The sequence below is a fragment of the Ochotona princeps genome, chromosome 5, assembly GCF_030435755.1.
Source record: "Ochotona princeps isolate mOchPri1 chromosome 5, mOchPri1.hap1, whole genome shotgun sequence".
Lineage (NCBI taxonomy): Eukaryota > Metazoa > Chordata > Mammalia > Lagomorpha > Ochotonidae > Ochotona > Ochotona princeps.
The window spans coordinates 7567025-7593909 of NC_080836.1; the positions used below are offsets into that span (position 1 = coordinate 7567025).

The window sequence follows — 26885 nt, forward strand, 5'->3', positions numbered from 1 at the left end:
ATTTGCTCACAGGTCTAATCAAGTGTTCCTCTGGCAAGTCAACATGCTGTGCATTGGTTCTTCCCTTGAGAACTCCTGCTCAGGTATGGTTGTTCCTCGGACTTAGACTTTTTACCCCCTCACTGGGCAGCATGAAGAAGTGCAAAACGTTGAAACACATATTTCCCCCAAATTATCCAAGGTTCTTCCCTGCAGTGATGCAATAGCCTTCTAGCAAATATCTCTGTATTGACATTCTTTATCCATCAGTCCCTATGCTACAACTTGACCTGACTTCCTGACATTCTGGCTTCCCACGTAAGGTCGCTTTTGCTTGCCAGTGAAACTCTGCTTTTGCTAAATTCCTTTGTGACTCAATGAACTCTGAACTCTCCATCCTTGTTCCTGCTTTCTCCTGCAGTTGCCCTAGTCAGCCGAGCTGTTTCTAGCATCCTCATATTTCCACACGCTCTCTCTGCCTAGGATGTGTACATGGTGCATTTTAATACTTCTATATTCATTAAGATTTTATCATGGTGTGATCTCTTTATCAAAACCTTCCTCAACGTCTTCAGAATACTCCTGTGGTTTTTTGCCAATCATATTTCTATTCTTGAATTAATAATGTTGCTGAAAATCTTTTCATTCAGACAGATCTCTGTCATAGATTTGAGCTCCAATAGGGAGGTATGTCTGTTTATATTTATAACCTTGGCATTCGAGCACAGTCGCTTATTCCTATTTCAGACATGATCCATGTTGAGATGGGATAGATCATTCCTCCCATGCAGTCAAGGATTCTGCTATTTTTTCTTTAGACTCTGAATCTTTGTGTTCATTTATCTTGGATCTCTATCACACTGCTGTGCAATATGCTTGATGAAAATATTTGTAGATTATTGGTGAAAGAGGTCACCATAAATCCCTTCCATTCCTGCAGCACTAAGCCACTCCTTCTGCAAAGAGATGGCATACCCTTCTCGTGAGTTTAGTCTACTTGGTCCCTAGGACTTTTTTTTTTTTTTTTTTTGAGCATTTGATTATGCCTCTTTTCTCTCTAGCACATTTTAATCTTATTCTGTTGAGATCTCAGCAGCCATGGGAAGAAACAAAAGTTAGATTGTTGAGTGATAAGAAACTAAACTACATGGATGTAGAAAGGACCAGAACATTCTCAAGTTTTCCAACCACTCTATTTGAGATAGCATGTGTGTCAAACACCAGATGCATTTAATTATACCAGTATTGCCAGTATACAAAAGCAGATAATTTAACCAGAAGTCACCAAACAGAGCCCTTTTTAGCTCACAATTAGTTTTGTAAACATCTACTGAACTATGTGTTGTATGCTCATTGAAACATATTGTAAACCACTTAGTGAATTTCTTTGCTGCCCCTAAGCCTAATGGATGAATCTACACAGGGATGTCTTTTTGTTGTTGTTGTTACAGTTGATAAAAAAATATTTTGAAATTTTAGTAAGCCATGTTTGACTCTTTGAGGAAGCAATGAGTAATTAATTTGTTTAGTAACAGTAGCTTGCAAGGGCAAGGTTGAATTTTCAATTTGTCAGTCTGCCAATAGCTGACACTATGGTGTCACTCCCTAGTCACCTATAGGCAAATACTGAACACCAAGTTGCGCAGTGCAAAGCTAAGAGCATAAACAGAGATTGGAATGACCTTTATGTTTTATGACCAGAAACATTAGTATGAAAAATAGAATCATTCACTCAACTGCGTGGTAGCAACAGAGAATCACAGGTTTTTTTCTTGTCCCTAAAAATGTCATAGTAAATGGTTAACAACTCACCATTCCAAATAAAAATGCATGTAAATAAAGCTTTGTTCTCATTTTATTTTTCCAGAAAATTTATTTATTTTTATTTGGGAAACTGATGTCCTATATCCTGCCTGTGATCCCAGTGAAGTGCTAGAAAACTGCAGGGTTGCTCTTCCTTATGAATGTCTCTGAAACTGTTTTCTGTGGAACAATCTGGGACTACTGCAGTGTTACACCCGAGAAACAATGTTAGGTCAATCCAGTTGGATACTCCTGTGGCATTTAAGTTGTTTCTGATGTTTTCAAAACCAGTTTCAGTACCTAGGTGAGTGTTCTCCACCACTTTTCTTCCATTAGCTCTGCCCACTGATTTCCTTATAGATTTATCTGACTTCCTCTCCCGAATCTTGAATTTCTCATTTCTCCTCAGTAATCATTTTTCTAAAGTTCCTCATAGTGAATGGCACCATCACACACTACCCCTTTACTCCTTGCCTCTGACATTCACATAGGCACTGGTCCTTCATACTCTGGATCAATTATACTGCTCAAGCCAGCTGTTTATTCTGTTTCCCTCTGCATTCATTTAGACTCATCTTATTCTGGTATGACTAGCCTATAATGAACAAAATTTAGTGCAAGAAGGTTTGCGCAGCAGAGATATTGATTCCTCAACTAAAATGTTTTGTATGTGTACAGTTCTAAGCTTGTTTAATTCAACATCTTGTCATATAGCTTCTCCTCTATTTTTTGTTTTTTGCTTTGTTTACCTTAAGCCACACTCTCATACTCTCTACAGGTACATAGAAGTCCAAGAATCTTAACAGAGATAATTACATCCATTACCAGAAGCTCCTCCTGACAGCTCTTCTGAAGTGATTCAACTGGCATGTTTCTACATCTTGGAGGCCAGGCTTGTCTAATATATCTCTATCTAAAACAATTCTACACAAAAAAGTAGTAAGGACATTGAAGAGGTTATATCGGTTGCTGTTCTGTTTCCCACTTTCAGTGAGATTCACATATGGCACATAAAAGTAACAGGTGCTAATACTCCTTGTAGTAAGATCAGTATGCCCAGTATGCCCAGCATTGTGGCATACCAGGTGTTAGCCCCTGGTTCCAGTCCTGGTGGGTCTGTTTCTAATCCGGGTCTTTCAGAATGTGCCTGGGAAAGCAGCAAGTGATGACTGACCTGAGTGCTCCTGATCAAGTCTCAGGTCCCTGGATTCAGCTTGGCCAACTTAAGCTGTTGCAGCAATCTGGAAAATGAACCAACAGCTGGAGTCTCTCTCTCTCTCTCTCTCTCTCTCTCTCTCTCTCTCTCTCTCTCTCTCTCTCTCTTCTCTCCGTTTCACTTTTTTTTTGTAATTTTGCCTTTCAAACAAATAAAATAAATTTTCATAGTAGCAGTAGCAACAATGATGACAGAAAAGTATGAGCGTGTCAGATGCTGTTACTTACTTTATAGCACTTAATCCTCACAACTGTCTTAGCAGATAACATTCCTCGCACTATTATATGGATTAAAAAATAAAGCTTCGTAAGCTAAATGCTTCTGACCACGATAATAACTACTGTGGTTTATACTCATGCTGAGTGACTCCAGAGATTATGTATATCCACATGTTTACTTATGTTTGGCCCTAAATAGCATTTATTTATGCTTTGCAATTTTGATTCATCACATTCCACTTATAAGCCTAAAGACATTGGCAATTAGAGATTTGTGAAGAGAATGCACTCCCCCATCTCCTTAGTCAAACACTTTAAAATAATTCAATATGCATCTACTTATCTGGTAGGATTTCAATTTTTTTTTTGAAAAAAGAGTGAAACCTTTCAATAATAAAATTTGATGTAGCACCAATGGCAATGAGAATCTATTCTCAACCCAAGCCCCTATCCTCAAATGCTGGGCAAAGGGACATAAGGCCTATTGTCCATCCCTCTTTTTTGTTTTGTTACCCTCAACCTGAAGCATTCTCTCCAGCATGGGCTTGGGCATGTCTGAGTGTTCTACGCATCTCATTCATTTTCCAAGGACTGATGGGACTGTGGGTTAAGGACTGTAACCTTTTGGAAGACTGTATTAGGCACTAGAATGAGCTTCTTCAGATAAGAACCTGTATTCGACCTGCCAATATTTCAAGTTCAAAGAAATGGCCTTCAAATACCTGCCATCCCTTGATACGTGGGATTAGCTCTTGTTTCTTCACAGCAAACAAGGAGGAGCTGCTGAGTTAGGAAATATTGAGTGCAGCCCGGTATCACTTGATAGGAAAGATAACACTCTGAGAACTGTCTGTTGGGTGTTTTTCCTGTTTTGCAAGTATCGTTGAGTGTGTGATATAATGATCCAGACTGGGGCAGCTGCTGAGGGCTTCCCTGCTGTGACATCCCATGGCAGATGGCTGTGGCAAGGGATGAAAAGACGCAGGTCACTACACTAAGATCACTCTGCAATTTTTTTTTTTTAATTCTCTGGTAATTCAATGCTCTGAGAGTTATTTTAGTTGTTTGACATCAAGGGAGAAACGACAGGTCCAGAAAATGTGTTTTCATAGAATTAGACTTCTTGGGAAACTTCAAAATACAAAACATGATAATCAGAAATCAAAATTTCCACCTTAAATCTTATTTCTATATAAGTCCTTCTTTTGTATTTTATAAAATCTCAACATGAAAAATGTGTAACTTGTGTGTCTATAACCTTTTAGCAATGAAAATAGCAATTTTAAATTTATTTATACGTTAACAGTTTATACGCTACTGCATAAAACTGAGACTGTAAGGATCCTTTATGCACACATTTAAGACCAGCAGCGTTTTAGAGATTAGGCTTTCTATTTGTGTTGTGGTTTCAGCCTGGAGGTGTGTGTTTGTGTGTGGTGGGTATATTTATGCTCACATAATGGGTAAGTCAAGGATGCAACCCAAAAGTGTGTAAACAAAAAATTCATTTATGCTTCATGTTTATGTTAAATTTGTTTATTATTATTATTATTATTTTGACGCTCTTTACATAGTTGATTAGGGCACAAAGAGTCAAGGGCTACAGGGAAGTGGGTTAAACCATTGTTTCCACATTCTCTCTCTCTCTCTCTCTCTCTCTCTCTTTCTCTCTCTCTCTCTCTCTCGTATCTGGGGGTGTGGGGGAGACAAAGGGAAAAGGCCCCACCCACCCTCCCAACCATTCCAGGGTCCCCGATGTGGGGCATGCTCCAAGGGCACTGCTCAAGAGGTTTTGATAATTCACCAGTTCTGAATTGCTGCCAATCTCACTATTCCAAACACGATGAAATATCTCCAGAATCCACTGGCTGACATAGTACAATTTAGAATCTCTATTTGCCTAGATTTTTACTAAAAACTCTTGGCTGGGGTAGTTGATCAATTTGTTCTGTCCTCTGTCCTCTGTTGTGGTACCAGGTGTCCGCTGCAGCCTCCGGTGGACTGCCATGTTCTCCATGTGCACCTGGATTTGCTTTCCACTGCTCCATCTGAGCCACTGAGGAGGTTCAGCTTTGGCACATGCACTTCATGGTCAGACCGTGGAACCTGCAATTCTCTTCTTGTTTGGGGTTCTGAGTCGAGCAGTTCAGTTGGGGGACATCCTCAAAGAAACTGTGTCTAAGGTGATCCCACACCTGATTCTTGTGTGTGCTTTCCTGTACAGAGTCTGGAACAGTACATTGCCCTAATCAGCTTATGCATATGCTGGTGGTTGCAATTGCTGGGTCAGTTCTGTCTCCAGTCCAGTCTTCTGCAATAACCAATGGTTGTTGCAGTGCAGTCTGATCCTGTCCACCACACACTCGCCCTCATGAAAACCAGTAAGAAATGCAGCCTGGTCAGAGCCACCCAGAATAACTAGCACCAGTTTTGTCCCCTGCATAGGTTCCTGTGCTTGCCATTATGTACAGCACACTGGTTCAGTCTGTCCCACATCCCATTCAGCTCTCATACATGTCAATTGGCACTGAAGCTTAATTCAACCCAACCAACCCCTCTATCCAGCCCACACACATGTCCATGGGTGCCATTCTGTCTAGCCATGCCTGCCCCAATCCTGGTTCTCATGCTAGTGGGAGTGGTAACTTGACAGAATTAGCCCCCAGTGCCAGCATTTGCCAGCTGATGCTGCGGCAAAGCCCAATCAACCCACAACCATTCTGACTTAGGCTTGCACCAGTAGGAACAGTCAACCCAGCCAGGCTTTTCCGTGATCCAGCTTACATGATGCCAAGAGGTGTTATAGCCCTGCCCAGCCTGGTCTGCCCCAATTCCAACTCACACCCACTAGTGGGAGTGGTTGTTCAACAGGGGAATCCCATGCAGCCCCTCTACCAGCTTTGCCTCCCCACCCCCTGATTCTTACGTGTGCTGTTTGGGTGCTGCAGCCCAGTCTAGCATGGGCCTTGGAATTTCCCAATGAGTGCTGTGGCGTGCCCTTTCAGCCCACCCCCAATTCCAGCTCAAGCTGGTGGGGGCTACAGCCTAGCCTAGCTCAGCTGGCACCCAGCCCCAGCCTAATGTGTACTGGTAAGTGTTGCGACTGAACCAGGCCCAATCCACACTCTATTCTGGGTCTCAGATTAGCTAGTGGGTGATGTGAACTGGCCCACCTGGGTCTGCCCCTGAACTGCACCGAATGTGTGCCTGTGTTTCCTGGCCTGGTGTAGGCTGTCCCTATTGTTGTTCTTGCACTCACCTGCAGAGACTCTTTCCTGACAGAGAAATTTCCCAATCTCCTCCAACAGAACCTATCCCAATGCCAGATCTCGCGCACTCCGGTTGGTCCATGGACCAGTCCTACTTAGTCCACCTCCTGTTCTAGCAGGAACAATGGCCTTTCCTGACTGGCCTTTAACCCATTATGATTCTTACTGTTGGATGTTTCAGCCCAGCCAGGGCTGGTCCACACCCAGACACAGCTCACACATGGCTCGGTAGGGTCAGAGACCTAGCCTAGCCTGTCTTACACCAACCTTGGTCCTCACAATCACCAGTTGTTGCTGGAGTCTAGCCCAGTCCGGTGCACCAGCCCCAGCCTACCTTTGTGCCGAGGGATAATGCAACCATGTCCAGACCAGAACGCAGCTCCCACTCCAGCACCCGCTCTCACCAGTGGTAACCATTACCCAGCCAGTGTATCCCCTTAGCTCCCCAGTCAGGCCTGTTCCTAGCCATAGATCCTCCATGTGCCCATGGTTGCTCTGACTCAGCATGACCTAGCCTGCCTCTTCTCTTGGCCTTTGCCTTAGTTGCTGTAGCCTGGCCTGACCTGGCCTGGCCCCAGTCCTGACACTTCCTGGCAGGTGCTGGAACCTGGCCCTGCTCAATTTGTTCCCATCCCTGGCTCATGCAAACAGCCTATCCAGCATGCCCTGGGATCTTTCCTGGATTCTACTGTTGCTGGTTAGCTAAAGTTTGCTTGTACCTTATATCTGTAGCCTGAAAATAATTTCATGAAATATTTTTTATCATTTTGCACGTGAAACATCATTTCATATAATGAAGTATTTCATTTGTGACACCATGATGGTATTCAAAAATTGTTTACTCTGAAGAATGTTGAGTGTTAGATTTTCAGTTGAAGATACCTGTGGCATACACCAGTTTCTATCAGCATGAGTAAAACTCTTCCATACTCGGTGAAGCATTTTTCTGTTCCTGTATCTACCTTTTCTCAATGCCAGCACACCTCCTGCCGGGAGGAAATGGCTAATGTTATTACAAAGAGGAAGAGAGTGTATCCTCACAGTCATCCCGCCCTCAACCACCTCCCTGTCCATGCCGGATTGGGATTTTATGGCATTCAGAACTGTCACACAGATATCTGCTTTGCTAATCCTTAATAAAGGATTAACACCCATGTGGAAGACCCAGAGAAAGTTCCTGGCTCCTGGCTCCTGTGAGGCATTGGCAGCAGATTGGCCAGACAAGAAACAAGCAAACTGAAGACATCTAAGTGAGAAGCTTCTGAAAAGAAGCAAGCAAACTAAAATTGTATCACTGTTTTCACAGTGGGCATTATTCCTCTTCATATTTAAGGGAAGTTAGAGCTCGCCTTCAATGTCCTGGACATCTTAAAATGGAAAATTCTGAAAATGCAGCACGAACCTTTACGTTGCTACTTTGTTTCACTAGAGCTGCCATGGCAGGGTGACCAGGTGACTGAAACGCATTTGCTCACAGTTTTTGAGGATGGAAGTCCATCAACAACATTCCGGCAGGTTTCTGTTCCTTCTGTCACCTCTCCTCTTTGGCAGTTCGTGAGAACCCTAGGGTCTCTCCTAAAATATTAGCTGTGTAAACACACCTGTCAAACTGCATCAGGACCTCACAAGAATTGCCTTTCTTAGCTTAGCTTTTATTCTTTTAATCCCTTATCTCCAAATATAAATATTCCTTAGCTTACAATATGTTGACATTATAGTAGCACGAAAGAAACACATTCAGGATAAGTCATGCTTTGAATTTTGATCTTTTGCTGTGCTAGCCAGATGCTGTGAGGTTCATCCTTGCAGTCCTGGGCAGTTCTAGGTCACAGGCACTGAAAACCCAAGCTATAATGGAGTTTCATGCTGAGCTATGGTATTTTAGAGGTTTTGATATATTCAGTGTATTTTTGTTTATTATTAAAGTCAACCATGATGAATCAATTGGGATGTGTGTAACTCCCATGCAAATTGAAAGCTGTCTTACAGAGATGTTATGTGTCTGCTTTTATGATAGTATCACACTACTTTGATTACAGTAGCTTTATTCTTCTAAACAAGAATGGTGGGGGCTTGGCATGATAACTCAGTGGCTAAAGCCCTCATTTCGCTTGTGTCAGGATCCCTGTGTACTGATTTGTGTCCCAGCTGCTCCACTTCCCATTCAGCTGCTTCTTATGGCCTGGGAAAGTAGTAGAGGATGATCCAAAGCCTGGTGACCCTACAGCCATGTGGAAGACCCAGAAAAAGTTCCTGGCTCCTGGCTCCTGATTTCAGATCGACTCAGCTCTGGCCGTTGTGGCCACTTGGAGAGTGAATCAGCAGACGGAAGATTTTTTTTTTCTCTGTCTTTCACTTGCTCTAATTGTAAATCAGAGTTTCCAATAAAGAGAAATAAATCTTTTTAAAAAACAGAAATGTGGTAAATCTAATATTGCTCCTCTGACTGAAGATTGATTTGGCAATTTGGGATCATTTATGATCTAGCAGAATTACTTTTACTGTTTCTGTAAAATTTCAGAATGTTTTGATAGTAAATTCATTGGATCTGCAACCAACTTTGCAGAGTTTAGACAATTCAACAATATAAATTCATTCATTCCATAAACCCAGGAGATCTTTCTATTTATGTTTGTCATTTAAAATGCCTGCCATTGATGCTTGGCAGTGTTCACTGCAGAATCATTTCACGTCCTTGGTTACATTCAGCCCTAAGCATTGTTTTCTTCCGGTGCACTTGAAACAGGATTATTTTCCTTGTGTCTTTTTTTCAGATAGATATTGTTATCGTATACACGTACTACTACTTTCTGCTTGTTGATTTAGTATCCTGCAACTTAATTGAATTCATTCTAATTCTGACAGCATTTTTTGGTGGAGACTTTAGAATTTTCTCTATGTAAAATAATGTCATGTATCAATCCAACATTAGTTCACCTCTTCTGTTCTGGATGCTTTTCTCTGTAGGAAAATGTGTCTAATCAGTCTCCTTACTCATTCGTTGTGTGTTCACATTTGCTGATCATACTTCATTGAAAATATAATAAATCAAGCAGGTGAGTAGATACATGTAATATTATTCCTTCTTAAAAGAGATATATCTCTAGATACCTATTTGTATTACATACACAGTCTGTTTTGGTATTGAAGTTCCAACAAGTTATAGCTGAATATAAGATGATCAAAGGAATATTTATTACAGAGGCAACATTGAGAATTTAAGTGTTAACATACTAGATTAACGACCATAAGATGCTTTGAAGTCCCTTCATCTTTTTTTGAAGGATCACATTGTGAATTCACAAATCAGGAAAGGAAACCTCAATGAATTTTCATGATCCAAAAATGAGGTTCAATGAAAATTACACCCTAATGTGCAAGTTAGCTATTTTATATTTTCAAATCCTAAATATTTGTTCTGAACCGACCTACGCTTGGTAGGCTCATATGCAAGACAAAAGGCTGTTGAAATTCCCAGGATGTGATTAAGGACAACATGAATTCATAATGCATGAGCAACAGAATGTAATCAGGCCTTTCCTGACTCCCCTGGAGAAGCTGGATGGAAAGCAGGGTGGCAGGGAAAACCGGAGTCATATGAGATCCTGGTACCTCCAAGGTGAGGACCTTAGCTACTATGCTACCTCGCCAGGCCCAATCATATTTGTCTTTAAGTAAATTACTGTCAAAATCTCAGTTGATTGCTCTTTGAACATTTAACTATAAGTTTTAACACTTAAACTATTCTTTTAAATGAACTTTTTTGTTTCAAAATACCAAGATGACTATTTTCAACTATTTACAATTGCATATCTTTCAGAGTAATTAAATGGACTTTGTGGATAATAGAACAGAAAATCCTGAAGGCAGGAAATCTACCCCCATTTTATTTTCTCCTAATCCTTAAAATAAACATAAGCAGAAGGATGCTTAATAAATATTATTCAGATTTGGGAATGTAAGATAGGAAATGCAACACACAATTCTATTTTATTGCGATATTATTAGGCTGGTGATCCTCTAGCTACTTCTCTCTGGTCAGGGTAATTGCAAATTTCCTCATATCGTATTCATTAGAAAAGCTGTCCTCACCCATTCGTCTTTCAGGGCTGCTGTGCTCTGCTTCCAGCCTTCACTAATGTGTGCAGTCTGTGGGCTCCACCAAATTTTTGTCTGTTCCTCTAATGAATATGAGACACACAATCATTGTTTATGTTTCAAAAACAGAAATAAATGAAGAGCAGTTTGTCTATTAGCAATGGGAAAGCCAAACTCAATTTCCTTCATGATTTCATTGATGTGGCTAATTGGAAGGGAATCTTGATTCTTGTAGACATTTGTAGAATGGGTTCTTACTGACTTCTTGTTTATTCTTTTTGCTCTTTTTGTTCTCTGTCTCCTTCTTGTTAAGATTTATTTATTTTCACTGGAAAGTTCGATTTACAGACACAATGAGAGACAAAGGTCTTCTCTCTGCTGGTTGACTCCTCAAGTGGCCCCAGTGACCACAGCTGGGCTGATCCAAAGCCAGAAGCCAGAAGCCAGGAGTTTCTTCCAGGTTTTACATGCAGTTTGGGGGTCCCAAGGCTCTGGGCCATCCTCCATTGTCTTCCAAGGTGACAGGCATGGAGCTGCAAGGGAAGTGGAGCAGTAGGACAGGAACCAGCTCCTATATGCTATTCCAGCACATGCAAGGCTACAGTCTAGACACTAGTGTATCCTGCTTGGCTCGCTTTTTCTTTCTTTCTTTCTTTCTTTCTTTCTTTCTTTCTTTCTTTCTTTCTTTCTTTCTTTCTTTCTCCTTCCTTCCTTCCTTCCTTCCTTCCTTCCTTCCTTCCTTCCTTCCTTCCTTCCTTCTTTCTCTTCTCTTCTCTTCTCTTCTCTTCTCTTCTCTTCTCTTCTCTTCTCTTCTCTTCTCTTCTCCTTTCCTTCCCTTCCCTTCCCTTCCCTTCCCTTCCCTTCCCTTCCCTTCCCTTCCCTTCCCTTCCCTTCCCTTCCCTTCCCTTCCCTTCCCTTCCCTTCCCTTCCCTTCCCTTCCCTTCCCTTCCCTTCCCTTCCCTTCCCTTCCCTTCCCTTCCCTTCTCTTCCCTTCCCTTTCCTTTCCTTTCCTTTCCTTTGGTGCAAACTGACTACTTATCAGGTTTAGGTCACATCTGAGTGCCTGGCTTCAAGATCCAACTCTGCTCCTGATGCCAGCTTCCTGGATGTATTAGAAACTGGATTCACTGCTAGGTCCTCCGTTCAGCCTGGTCCAGGCCCAGTTGCTGAGCAAAGCTGAAATGTGAAGCAGTGCATAGGAATTGTATCTGTGATCGTTTCTTCTTCTCTTTCAGTTTCAAACAATAAACAAATAAAACTTAAAACAAGAAGTTTGTGGGAAATTAAACCAGAATATAGGTTTATTCTGGTGCAAAGCAGTTTTTAAATTCTCCTACAGGAGACTTCAAAAACCACTAAAATATGTGTGAAATTAAAAATGTTTTTGTATTTAAATGATTGTGCCTTGAAGTTCCATTATTAATAACTTTTTGAAGACTCTCTATTGAAAATAGCTCTGATGAAAACACTGCTTATATGCACTAGTATGTATTCATAAATATGTCTTTTTTCAGTCTCCCCTTGACCTGTGAAGTCTTTTGTCTTCCAGATGGAGCACCATACATCTGGTGGATCGGGCGGTCCAAGGAGAAGTTTCCATTCTGGGGAGGTTCCCCACCCACCTCCCAGCAGTGTGAATGTGGCCTGGACAAAGGTTTCCTGGACATCCCACACTTTTGCAACTGTGATATGGACAAGGACGAATGGTAAGAGGAATTGTGAACTGTCTTTACTTGTCTTCACAGCACATACAGTGATCCATAAAACTTCCCCCAAAGAGAGAAAGGTGTAGATGAGAAATTCAAATGAGTGAAGGCCCCTTCTTGGTAATGATGACTTTTAGCACTGAAAGTGGTCAATTCTAGTGTTTTATGTGCTATGACTGAAGGAAGCAACCAAAGGTATGTGGTCACATCACAATCTCTGTATTAGTCTAACGCATACTCAAAAGGAGTAGAATGGAGCCGTGACCTCTGCAATTAAAAGAGTGATTCTATAACAGGTAGAACACAGGTGTGGAGCAAAGCGGTGGCAGACACAGCCAGGAGTAATTACACAGACATTTCCCCAGCTCTCTCACTGATGTTCTAGTCACCTCCGATTGTTCTCTTCCTTTTAAATTACATGTATTTAGAAAGTATATATACATTTGAAAAGAGAAGGAGGGAAGGTGAAAGGGAGGAAAGGAGGGAAAGAGACAGGACTGTAGGGAGGAAGAAAAGAGAGGGTGATGTGTCTTTTTCACCACCCCGCAACACCTGTGACAGTCAGTGTAGGCTATGGTGAAGCCAGAAATGTACAGCTCAATTTCAGTCTTCTATGTAGGTGCCAAACATCCAAAAAAATTCAGGAAATTTTGAAGAACAGGAATCATGAAAGTATGGCAACTATAAACTCTGGGAATGGGCCCCTGTGGGGCTGTTAAATGTTGTGCCGACAGAAAAATACCTGCTACCGTCAGCATAGGCTCACTTTTGTCTTCTTTGGTGCTGTCCACTGGTATTCCTATCCTGTGATTCCAGCCTTTCCGTCTTCACACATTTGATAACACATGAACACACAGCCCTTTAACCTTCTAAAAAGATTTATTTTATTTAGGTTGGGCGAAAGAGCCTAGTGGCTAAAGTCATCACCTTGCATGTGCCTGGATCCCATATGGGCACCGGTTCTAGTCCCAGCTGCCCCACTTCCCATTAAGCTCCCTGCTTGTGACTTTGGAAAACATTAGAGGTCCCAGGATTTTGAGTTTCAAATACATCCTTTATTTCCTTCTTGAGAAACTTTCTGAGATAATGCTTGATACATTCCTAGGAGTTTAGGGCTTCTCAGCTTTTTCATTCAATCTAATTTTTGGTGCCCCAGACTGCCTTTGATTTAGACAGAAATCAACCTATGTAACTCGCAGGCCTGTAGGCTGTGTGGATTCATGGTTCCTCACGTTAGTGGCATCTAAGCTAGGGCTCAAATCCTGAGTCCTAAGGGAAAGGAAAATCAGTTATGACACACCACGGCTGGATGCCTTCCAGATAGCTAATGCTGTGTGATCACTAATGGGTGAGTTGTACCTCTTGTGAATTCACTCATGATTTCTTCTATAGCTTATTGAGTTTGGTTGTAACTTTTCCCCATACAGACAGAAATGATGAATGGTCTGTGTGAGTTTCTACTCATTCGCCTATTTAATAGATAGAATTCGCAATATAACCAGGTTCAAAACCTTGCTATGTAAGAATCTGTGCACTCACTGCTGAATGAATGAATGAGTAAATTAATGGATAGATGAATAGATGGATGGACCGATGGTGTGATTTTCTTTCTTCTCATCCTCTCCACCTGGTCAATAACATATTTTTGTTGTTTTTATTGTATACCGTTTAGCCATTGTATTTCCCTGCATGCTATATATGCTGCAGTAGCTTCATATAGGATTTTCAGGAATTCCACTGCGTTTCCCATGTGGGTGACAGACACAGTAAGCTGAGTCATCACCTACAGCTTTGCAGGACGGCCATTCAAAGGAATCTGGAAACAAAAGTGGAGCCAGAGCTTCATTTTGTCACTCTACTCTGGAATACCAGTGCCCCACGCTCTATCTCAATTACTACACCTAATATCTACTTCAAGATTTGTAAAGATAGTATGTTTTTTATGTGTTTTAGTAGCATAGAAAGGCATTGCACATTTAAAAAGAAGAACATGAATGAAAGAATAGCACACTCAAACTTTAATGTTTAATTTCAAAACTGAAATCACTAATTTATAGATCCAAAGACGGAGTTATGTAGTTGGTGTTTTGAATCGGATAGCAATAAGGAGAATTTTTTTCATTTTATTTGATGATGCTACCATTTATCATCCAATCAGGAATATTCTGATTATGAATAGTTTTTGATCTATGCATTCTAGAAAGCAAAATATACTTAAGAAATGCTCATTTTATACTTATAAGAAACAAAGATGTGTACTGAAGTTGTAATTAGTTATCTTTCAAGTTCCACAAATCGAGAAAAATTGTGAATTCATTTTTTGAGCAATTACAAACATTGCATTGGATATAGAACTCAAAGTCGGTACCAAGGTTAATATTTTGCATTTGTGTGTTTTATGCAACATTTGACTTGAACTATTGGCATACACAAATACAACTTCACTTAAAAAGGTCATGCAGTTTTGATCCCTACTTCTTTGGATTGTTCAAAAGGCAGAGATGCAGAGAGAGAAACACAGACCAATGAACACCTCACCTCTGCTGGTTCACTCCCCATAATGATAACAAAAGCAATGACTGAGCTGGGATAAAGTCAGGTGCCAAGAGCTGTATCCAGGTCATCACATCGATGGTGTGAGACCAACTGCTTAAGCCGACACTCACAGGCTTTTCTCTAGCTGGAGCTGAGAGTGTAACCAGCGCTAGAATTCGTGTGCTTCAATACATAGCATTCGAAGTGGTGTCTAATTCACTACAACAAACATCTAGTTATGGGCATCTATTTTAATATATTGCCTGCCAGGAAGTTCATGGATCACACAGGTAAGATTAGCTTTCACTTAGATCCAAATAAGTAGGGTGAAATTATTGCCGTTTTAGTCTTTTTCATAGTCTCATTAGTGTTGTCAGGTTTGGTCTGCAAAATCTTACATAAATCAAAGTGATTTTTTTCTTTTAAAATAGGATTACTTTTTAAAATAAAAACATATATTATCTTTATTTTAAAAGAATCAAAATATTTCAGCAGTTTTAAAATTCAAAAGCAGAATCTCCTGCCAGATTGCCACTTTTAATCCTCGTAAACTTTACTCTAAATGAAAAAAAATTTGCTCTTAGAAACGGTAGTTGAGTTATAAGGTATCTTCACAAATATTGACAATTTTTCATTTAAGTTGTAACTAAATTTGAGGCAAAACTAGATATCTTCATCTGCAATTTTATTTTTTTTTTATTTTTTTTTTTTGGTTTCTTGATTCACTTTATTTTTTTTTTTTTAAATTATTTATTATTTAACTTCAGTAATTACATTGTATTATGTGACACAGTTACATAGATACTTGGGTTCTCCCCACCCCTCCCCAAACCCTCCCACCATGGTGGATTCCTCCACCTTGCTGCATAACCACAGCTCAAGTTCAGTTGAGATTTCCCCATTGCAAGCGTATACCAAACATAGAGTCCAGCATCTTATTGTCCCGTCATCCCGTCAAGTTCAACGGCTTCTTAGGTATACCCTCTCTGGTCTGATGACAGAGCCAGCAGAGTATCATCCCAGTCAATTGAAAGCTCCAACATACCATCAGCAAAAATTTACATCATTATGGAATTAATTGACATAGTAATGAGTAACCAATATGTTAAAAGTAAATGCGGGTTCCCAGCCACCTTCTGTGACCACCTCACCTATACTTCAATTTTAGTTTATACACAACATATAACATTCAAAACATAACATGTTATACATAACATCATATCATCTTTTTTTTTTTTAAATATTCATTTATTCATTAATTACATTGCATTACATGACACAATTTCATAGGTACTGGGATTCCCCCCCCTTCACCCCAAACCCTTCCCCCATCATGAATTCCTTCACCTTGATGCATAACCACAGCTCAAGTTCCGTTGAGATTCCCTAATTAAAAGTTTACACCATACAGAGTCCAGCATCCCACTTGTCCAGTTCAAGTTCAACCGCCTCTTAGGGAGGCCCTCTCAGGTTTGTAGGCAGAGCCAGCAGAGCGTCACCTCGATCAATTAGAAGCACCAACATATCATCAGCAACAGTCCAGGTATGATGAGGCTGGTGCAGAGTCCACTGATTGACATAGTCCGTCTTAGGGTTTCCCCTTGTCCAGTTTTCCGCTGCAAGCATAAAGCTGAGGTGGTTGATTCATCTACTCCATTTTCCATCTTTTTTTGATTAATGCTTTGATTCCTCCATTTTGTTCAGGGGAATCCCCCTAAAAAAAACTTTGAGGCATTCCCAGTCCAGGCTCCTACATGTACTACTAGTAAGCACAGTGCCCGCCACCGTCCATCACTCCGATCAGCTGATGGTTTTAACCCCTGGGTTGGTTCTCTTCTGAGCCCCGACCTCTATTGGAACCAATGAGTATCGCATCTCTCCCCGGCTCTGCCCATCACACTCTTGTCCCTCACCTAAACCAGTGGGAGGAGTGCTGGTCGGGTGTCGGGTGTTGCATTCCCTGCTAGCACAGGCCATTTCACCTTGGCATTTTGTGTTTTGTACTGTTTTTTTTTTTTTTTTTTTTTTTTTTTTTTTTTCGCAACCAAACCCGGCCAGGCCCCCACACAGTTTCAGCACTTGGGCTTGCCAGTGGATGACGTGAACCGACTCAGCCTGGTCTGCCCCAACCCGAGCCAAGTGTATTCCAGTGGGTCACATTCCAAAGCCTCTTCTGGGTTATTTACCTCCATGCTTCTTGCGTTTATTTGTAGAGTCAGTGTCCTGTCAGAGGATCTGTTCAGGTTCCTCCCTCCGACTCCTTCATGGTGTCGGGCTTCACGCATTCCAGCAGGTCCTTCGGCCAGCACCGCTCTTCAATCCATTCTGGTTCCTGCTGTTGAGAGTTTCAGCCCAGCCACGGCTCATCCATACCCACGCATATCTCATATATGGCTCAGATGGGGTTGAGGCCTAGCCGAGCCCGTCCAACGTCTATCCTGGTCCTCCAGAGCACCAAACTGTGCTGTGGTCTAATCCGGCATGGTGCGTCAAAGCCGAATTGATATTTGTGCCAAGGGATTACAACTGTGACCCGACCAGAACTCAGCCTCCCTCCAGTTCCTGTGCCCCTTAGTGGTAGGCTCCACGCAGCCAAGGCCTCCACCACGCTCTCCAACCAGGCCTGTTGCCAGCCAGTGTTGACTATGCCAGAGGTTGCTCTGGTCAGCCCAGAGCGTCCTATAGACTGTCATGCCTCCTGCATAGACTCCACCGGCCCTTCTAAACCGTCCAATGGGGTCAGAGTGTCAGGGCATTGGTCCACGTATGCCTTACACATTCTAGCCCCGAGTATGGTTTTTGAATGCCAGTCAGTGTCATAGTAATGCCTTCTGTGACCCCTCTGCTGATCCCTCATCCTATCAGGTAATGGGGCATCCTGCTGGAAAAGCCCGGAATTTTGCCTTTTAAGTGAGCTGATGTTGACGATCGGCACTATAAAGTGACTACAGGTTCTTCAGAGGAAGATTAAATGCCTTTGAAAAGCTTAAGGACTAATACCTATTCTCAGAGTACTGTGGGTTCAGCACGGAGCGTCTCATGCAGCATATCAGAGAAACCAAATTCCAGAATTTTGTTTTTAAAGCAAAATATATCTTAGAATTTTTCATTGGCCTTCTTACATAAACAGTAAATGGATGTGCCTTGTCAATTTCAACAGCACAACATTTCATAACTTTTATGATCATATTTATGGAATAATTTCTTCATATTGAATGCTTGATTTTAAGTGATTTTCATGATTAGAAGCAGTGTGTTAAGGAATTTTTAATGTAATTTATCCTTTTTAAATTTTTCGATCTTTTTTTTTACAAAAGAGTTTATCTTACATACTTTTTTAACTGTTTACTTCATTTGTTTGAAAAAAACACAGAAAAAGGAAGAGGCAGAGACAGAGACACACAGAGAAAGAGACAGAGAGACTGCTTGAAAGTTCTCCATTGTTGCTCGTGTCGCTTTTGTGTGAGGCAGCCAAGCAATATGAGCCATCCTCCCGATATCTTCTATGGTGTGCGTTAGCAGAATGTCATAGTAGACAGGTGATCTGGATATGAAATCAGGCATTCTAGAATTACGCCTGAGCTGTTCAAAGCAGTATTTTAGCCACTAGGTCAACAATGAGTTCCCATTTTTCAATTGTTGTTATTGAATAGAACCGTAGCCTAGAAGTTCAGGTGCTGCATATTTGCTTTTGAGAGAAGAGGTCAAATTGCTGAAAGGACTTCACAGAGAACACTGAGTGTCAGTCTGAAATTTGATATTCACACCGTGTGGGGCGGGGGGTGGGGAACCTGTCACTGCTCAGGACTGCTAACAACTCCCTGAAGTCAGAACACAGTTGCACAGGAAAACACAACTACTTCTTTTCATGCATATCATAGTGGCACCTTCATCTCAATATGACTGCAGAGTGGAATGCTGGGGTCCTCTTCAGGGTCTTCCCCAATCTCAGGGTTGGCCATTCTATCTGGGAAAATGAATATCCTTGTCTGGATTGTGCTGAAAGAGTAGATTTTATTTTTATCATGTAGAAGAAAAGAAAATGATCCCACCTCCTGAACATCTCTGGCTTGTAAGGGTTATGGGAAAATGTCATGAGTTAACACACATGATACATTTAGAACACACCCACCTTCAGCTGGCAGCACCACCATTTTCTGGATGCAAAAGTTAATGAATTTCTAAGTAACATTTTATATAATAGGATGCTCAGATACTAGGATTATCATTTACTAACTAAAGAAACTGAATTGTTTGATCTCTCTGAGCTTCAGATTCTTGTTTTATTTAAAAGGGGCAGTATCTGTCTCAAAAGCATTGGCAGAGTTAGCAATAAGCTATGTATCTAGCATGCCTTCATTTTCTTATTTTCTCAGTCACTTCAGTAAACTGCGAGAGACAATACTGGCTATTGGAAGCTAGACCAGTGTTGAAGGAGAGTATACATATATGCAATGAAATAAATAAAAGTACAGAAATAATAGCATTTCAGAGTAATCAAATGTCATTCAATCCACAAATTCTGGATGATTTAGGCCCCATTTCTTGCAACATTGGGGCAATTACGTATAAAAAATTGCTATGTGCATTGAGCAGAAATAAACCAAATGAGTAATCGTGTAGCTTGACAATGAAGATGGCATCGACTCCCAGAAACCCTGCCAAGATGATCCAAGTGAATCTTGGGAATGCAAGATTGGAAGGTGATTGTAAATTAGCAAACTAAATCCTAATCAATTGCGCTTCAATTGTGTGGAGCAAGCCTGTGTGAATAGAATGTGGACAGTCAGCCTGAGAGTGACCAAGGGCAGCTGAAGGATGTGTGTTTGGAATTATCAGTTCAGCACAATTTGGAAGATGTAAGTTAAAGATGAGAAACAACAAATTTCACTTTATTTTCAGTATTGGAAGCACAGAATACGGTGGTTTTATAAGTGAATGTTTTAGCAACTCATTCTGGATTAAATTCTGTTTTCTCCATTTGCAAATGCTCCATCCCAGGATGGCTCAACACCCCTCAGAACCTCAGTTTCCTGTCTTTGAAGTCATTGTCACAGCATGATCATAGAGTGGTTCTCAGGACTCAATGAGGTAGTGCATGGACCTTTACATAACACAGCAATGGTCGGTGAAGGAAGAAGCACCTGCCATACTCATGCCCAAAGCTGTGGTTGTTACTCTCGCCACATTCTTGGAATAGTAGCCCCAAACACTAGCAGTGCATTTGACGCAGAAATAATATTGTTTCTTTATATAAAAAATAATGGCAATTTTAAATATGATAATGTTGTCTGTTCTGTTCTGTCAAGTGTATTGGAACCTGGACTTCACCTATAAGAGACAGACTGCTTAAAATGTTTTTAAGCAATACAATATGAATAACAATTCACAGTTTGAGAATGTGGTTCTGAGAGGAGTCAGAGAATTGAGAGAAGGAAGCAGCAAGCGAGTTTTGGAGTCCATCCCCAAGACCTAGAAAGAGACTGGACTGCCTCCAGTTAGAACCGAGGTAGGGAAGATGATGATAGAGCAGTGGAAGTGATTCATCAAGAATAACGGAGGAGGTAAGGAAGAGGGGAGAAATCAAGACGGCAGGGTTTGTAGTCTCAGCAGTACAAATGTGGAGATCACAAGTACCCACATGAAAGGTGAACTGGAACAAAGCAATGAGTGCAGGAAGGTCGTGCGTGTGAGTTTGAGTGTCAACTGACATCAAAGGAACGTGAGTAGTAGGTGGACAGATGAATAAGACAGCAGAAAATGAATGCGGATCAGAATTAGAAATTCTCTAATGTCTCATTGCCCTTGAAATTTTTTCTTATTCTATGCAATAAATAAAATAATAGAGAAAAAAGATAGCAGAATATAGAAAAGTGTGTGGAAAACAATTTAAAATACAAACTTCTTACATGGATAACCAAGAAGAAATTCCTGGCTTCCAGCTTTGGGGACAGGCTCAGCTCTGGTCATTGTGGCCATTTGGGCTATTTGGGGATTGAAGGGTAAGTGAAAGAACATCTCTATTTCTCCTTTTTCCTGAAAAATCTGCCTTTCAAATAACAAAAAAAAATCTTTTCAAAAACATCATTTTTTTGGATGCAGGAGCATTTTAAATCTATCCAAGCCAAGCTTTTGGACATGAATGGAACAATGAAAAACCACATGCCCTACTCTCATTATAATATCTTGCTTTTAATCTACAGCTAAAAGTTGATAAGAAGCAGATAAAGGTGCCTGAAAATTCACGGACAGGTGTCTGAAATGCAACCTTGGCATAGTCTGCATTAGTATTATTATTATCATCATCATCATCATCAACATTATTATTCATGATACAGTTCCATACGCACAGAGATTCTCCCATCCACTAGCCTCGGTTCTGTTTCTCATCATTTAAGTAGTATAATCCTTGAGCAATAGTCACAAGTCCAACATGCTACTATTTAAGTGTGTCATGACATTATAGTTATAAGAAACGGTAGATAGTCTAATATTCTATTGTCACGGTATACTTAATGATTTCATTTTACATCCTCCTTTTATTTGCAAATAGAGATGAATATGGAAAGGTATCTCCACTTCCAAATTGAAGTAATCTTCAAGTAGGATTTATGATGGCTATTTAATGTTATCTACAAGATAGTCCTTGGCTCCCTTTTTGTTGTTTTTCTTTTCATTGGTGAGGCAGATTACCAGACAGAGTGAGAGACAGAGACAAAGATTTTCCATCCTCTAGTTCACTCCCCAACTGGCTGCAATGGACAGAGCTGAGCTGAACTGATATAAGCAGCTAGGTATTTCTTCTGGGTCTCCCATGTGGGAGCAGGTCTCTGTGCCTTGGACCATCCTTCACTGCTTTCCCAGGTCAAAGGCAGGGAGCTGGGTTACAAGTGGAGTAGACAGAATGCAAACTAGGAACCAGTACCCATAGGGGATGCTGGTTCTTGCACTTCAAAGATTAGCGCATTGAACCAACACACTGATGGCTAACCAATCTCTTGAACAGAAAGAAAGATGTTTAATGTCTTGTTAGCACTGCATCCAGTAGGAGAGATGCTACTAATCACAATGAGCTGTAACAATCATTGTAAAGTGCACTTTGAACAGCACATTGAGGAAAGTGCAAAATGCATTTGTGTTTGGAAGCCAACCACAGATTTTATAACTGGCATTCCAGCTTTTTGCACACATTGGTGAGCCATGAAAGGCCTTCTGTTCCCCTTATCTAGTGGTTGCCCTGTTGCAAACAGCAGAATCTTTTTTTTTTTTTTACAAAATCAGGGACATTTTCAGAGATTCCTTGGATCACCCACATTTTGTCCTCTCGTGTGTGTGTGTGTGTGTAAATTTATATTTTGCAGGACGAATTATACTGGTTTGCTTTCCTTCAAAGAACAGTTGCCTGATACTCAAATAGTTATCACTCATACCAACAGATCAAACTTAGACGCTGCTTGGAGAATTGGTCCCTTGCGTTGCTATGGAGATCGTGAGTATAACCTGAAAAATACGCTTTTTCTGCATTACATGAGCACAAGATGGTTCTTCTCCCGTGTGCCCTGGTCTTGAAACATTCCATTATCCCCAGGCATCCACACCTCATGGAAAATGATGACCGATGCTGAAGGGTTTTCTCATTTGCAGGACACTTGTGGAATGCAGTCACATTTGACACAGAAGGCTCTTTCCTCCACTTCCCTGCCTTCCATGTGGAATTCAGCGCCGACATTTCCTTCTGCTTTAAAACCACGGCTTTTTCTGGAGTTTTCCTGGAAAATCTTGGCATGAAAGACTTCATCCGACTTGAAATGAGCTGTAAGTGCCGTGAGATACAAACCTAACATCACCAGTCATCAGAACATGTTTAACGCCTGTCTTTTCCACCAGCCCCTAGTAAATTGATGTACTGTCAAATTACTTTCACTGGAGCTTGATCAAATTTGCAGTGGTCATCTCATGTTCATCTCTGGTTTTACTGTTAGGTTCCAGGGCAGTTAGAAAGGAGAGAGAAAAACAAAGAGATGGAGAGAGAGAGTTTTGAAAAAATCATTGTTTAAAAGTTTTATATGGGTGCCGGTTCTAATCCCAGCAGCTCCACTTCCCATCCAGCTCCCTGCTTGTGGCCTGGGAAAGCAGTCCAGGATGGCCCAAAGCTTTGGGACCCTGCACCCGCGTGGGAGACCCAGAAGAGGTTCCAGGTTCCCGGCTTCGGATCGGCGTGCACCAGCCATTGCAGCTCACTTGGGGAGTGAATCATCGGACGGAAGATCTTCCTCTCTGTCTCTCCTCCTCTCTGTATATCTGACTTTGTAATAAAATGAATAAGCCTTTTTTAAAAAAGCGTTGTTTAAAAGTTTTAATGTTTTAAATTTTTCATGATGCAGTTCTTTGGGTTCAAGGATTTCCCCTTGCACCCTCCCTTCCCCACAGTATTCCCTCTGTATTTTGATAATAGTGCAGTCCAGCTACAATAAATCCCAGCAAAATTTATTAGTCTGTGAAGAACCTGATGGAACACTTCTACCTGACACAGTATCCTGATGGAGGGAACAGCCGCCCAGTGTGTAAGAGACTGGGATTTTATATACCCCTCGCCAAGGGCCTGGAAACGAGGTTGAGCAGACTTCTTGCTCTGTGCATGCTCTGTGCATGTTCTGGAACATGCATGTTCCCAGGGTGTGTTGGCCAGCTGCCTATGACGTGCAGCATTGAGTATATGTTAGTTCAGGTGGAGATAGGGTCCAGGCAGCACCTGTCAATCACTGTAAACATTTCATCAGGGTGAGCCCAACTCACTCCTGCTGCACTTTTAGCCAGTATTCTACCATGCCCAGCGAAGCATTTACAATTTACTCTGTATGCATCCAAAAAATGCCCAAGAATTCCCATTACAGTTTCTACTGTCTAAAGGACAAGTACTCCTTATCTGTGACTTTAGGCTTCTGCACCCCAGGGCCATTCTCATTACACTTCACACGGAAAGAAGATACAAATATTATATTTCTGTCACTTTGGGGGTTTATCGCTTCACTGCACCTTTACTTCAAAGGTAATTTCTCTGATGCTGCTCCTTCCACAAGGAGAGTGTGATGACCCAGTAAGAGGTCTGATGCTTTTTCTGCAGAGCTGTATCAGTTGCATTTGATATGAGTGTACACATTTTTAACACCCTCCCCTTACACAGCAGTTCTATGCAACAACAATTATAAAGTAAAATGAAGAGATGAGAAAGTGAAATATTAATGAATATTTTGTGTGATGCAAACACATATACACACTTATATTTATATACATATATATTATATATATACATCTATACATACATTTGTATGTGCATATATAAGTACAAAAGGTAAAGTATATAGATTTGTTGTTATTAGATCAATTCCAATGTTTTTTTATGAAACATGGGAAAATGCAATGTAGAGTTATTTTGCAGTGATAACATGAAAATGTCTGTTTCTGAAATCTCACTTATTCAGATTTATCTATGAATGCATCAGTCAATTCTCTATGAATGTTCATGTTCCCGTGAGAATATAGAGTACTGTCTTAATTTCTCCTTCTGTCTTTCCTTTCAATGATCAAAGAATGCTGTCAATTCACCTTAAAGTAGAACATTTTTTTTTCTAGGTGAAACCATGTTCATGCAAATAAGGATTCTAAATGTAAAGAGATACTTGGTAAATATTTTAAGTCAATTTTATTTTAAGTAAATTCCCCAAATGATAAACTGCCAAAGTACTCCTTCCTCATTAGTTCTAAAAACTTCCAAACATCTCTGCAACCAAAAGATATTTTCTTTTTTTTTAAAGATTTATTCAGTTTATTACAAAGTCAGATATACAGAGAGGAGGAGAGACAGAGAGGAAGATCTTCCGTCCGATGATTCACTCCCCAAGTGAGCCGCAACGGCTGGTGCGCGCCAATCCCAAGCCAGGAACCTGGAACCTCTTCCGGGTCTCCCACACGGGTGCAGTGTCCCAATGCTTTGGGCCGTCCTCGTCTGCTTTCCCAGGCCACAAGCAGGGAGCTGGATGGGAAGTGGAGCTGCTGGGATTAGAACCGGCGACCCTATGGGATCCCGGGGCTTTCAAGGCGAGGACTTTAGCCGCTAGGCCACGGTGCTGGGCCCAAACAAAAGATATTTTCAAAGCAAAGCTCACCATAAATTTCATCTAATAGGTAAAAATCTAGACCTCGCTAAGAGGTTAGAATTGCTAGAGCTCGCTTGGTGCACCATTTCTGTCTTCTACATTCGTTCCTTTGACAGTAGATACTTAGCGCAGAAATGGTGACACGCGGAAATCAGATTCTGAGTACTTGTTCTTTCAGAAACAAATCTAGAGATTTCTGTGCTAATGTTCATCCCAAATATAATTATCAAATGATAAACAATAAACTATATGATTGAAAAGTTTTTAAACTATAAGCAAAAATTAACAATAACTCACGCATCTGTTTAAACACCAGCTATATATATTTATATAATATATATTTACATCTGTTTAAACATCAATTATATATAGATCTGTTTAAATACCAAATATATATATATAGATATAGATAGATAAATATAGATATAGATATGTAAGATAGATAGATAGATAGATAGATAGATAGATAGATTGTTTTTTGGTGGGGGAATACATTATCCCTGGCATTACTAAAGAACTAGTGATGTATGGTGTAGATGGAAATATAAGAAGTTTAGTTACTTATGCTACTGTTCTTAGGTTCTCTACAATCAGTGTTACCCACTTAATATTGTATTCAGAATGGACTGTATTCAATACTTTGGCCTCTATGACCCTGAAGATTTAGGTTTGCTGTTAGATGCCCTGTCTCTCTGGGTATAAAGGGATAGTTTCTGTGTTGCATTTCACAGTAACAACAGTGTGTCAAACAATCTTGAGTGTAGGCTCTGAGCAGCAAATATTGGGAACCTGAGAGCTCCAGCAAAGGAGACAAAACCTATTCCATGAGGAGGTGGTAGAGACGTTTGTGTAAGTCACCAGCAATCAGTACTTAGCTACGGGCTTCTTTTGAAGTAACAGCACAATACATATAAGGAAGGGGGTCTTATAAGTAGATACTTACACCTTCTATTACTCCAGGATGCAAGACAATTAATGGGAGGGAGCTCTTGCGGCTTTGGTGTGAAATTAGACCACTTATACTTAAATTGGCCAGGGCCTGAAACTGCGAAATTCAGTGCCAGGCATTTCAAAATATGGACATAATAGCCTCAATGTAAACCTGATAAAATTAGGTCATATGACTTTTTGATTCGTTGAAGTATGAGCAAACGTCAACGATGTATCACCAAATGGTAATCAGTGACGATTTACTGCTAATTACATAACAATGTAATATCAATGTTTAGACTTTGTCATACTGTGTTTTGCCCTTCGGCTTGTGCAAAACAAAATGCTTTTGATGTAAGTTGGTATTTAAAAATAATCTAAAATCCATAGATATAAGCTATTAGTTAGAGTATCCTTCATCAAGAAATTGGTGAACTTGACTTTCTAAATCAATAACAATTTTTAACCAGATTTTATGTATCCCTAATTTTTTTGTTACTGGGATTTGAAAGTAAGCAAGTCCAAATTGGAGGAAAATCTTGTATTTCATACTTTTCAGGAATATAATTGAATTCATATTTTTCATTTTGGGCAGATGATATCGGTGCCCTAAATCATTCATAGCAAGAAATCTCTGTTGTCCAACTCCTTGAAGAAGAAATGGCCCTTTAATAGATGTGATGGCTCAGAATAGATATTACTCCCACCACCAAGTTGTGTTCCCTGTAACTGTGTAAACAGCAGCTCCCCAAGTGGATTTATCCAAATTTTTGTACAATGAATCGCATGTTTCCAAAATTTTCATTCCACTTCCTTCTGTGTCACTTGGAGGGGTGACATTCAAATTGTGTCCTTTTGGCATTAGTCTGTGGTTTATACAGAGCCACCATATGCCGAAGTCTCGGTAACTATGAGACAGGGGCTGTGTAGACGAAGGGACTATATGGGCAGTCTCCAATCAGATATATCTGACC

The 26885-nt window shown here is 40.7% G+C and overlaps 1 protein-coding gene across 1 annotated transcript in view; it reads left to right on the forward strand.

Annotated features, from left to right (window-relative positions):
* LOC101533345 (contactin-associated protein-like 5) overlaps positions 1 to 26885 on the forward strand; it is a 326990-nt gene that overhangs the window by 234930 nt on the left and 65175 nt on the right. The window contains exons 16-19 of the mRNA XM_058664175.1: positions 12133 to 12289; positions 22186 to 22313; positions 22469 to 22639; positions 22712 to 22732. Coding sequence (XP_058520158.1) covers positions 12133 to 12289; positions 22186 to 22313; positions 22469 to 22639; positions 22712 to 22732 — 477 coding nt within the window. The remainder of the gene's footprint in view (positions 1 to 12132; positions 12290 to 22185; positions 22314 to 22468; positions 22640 to 22711; positions 22733 to 26885) is intronic.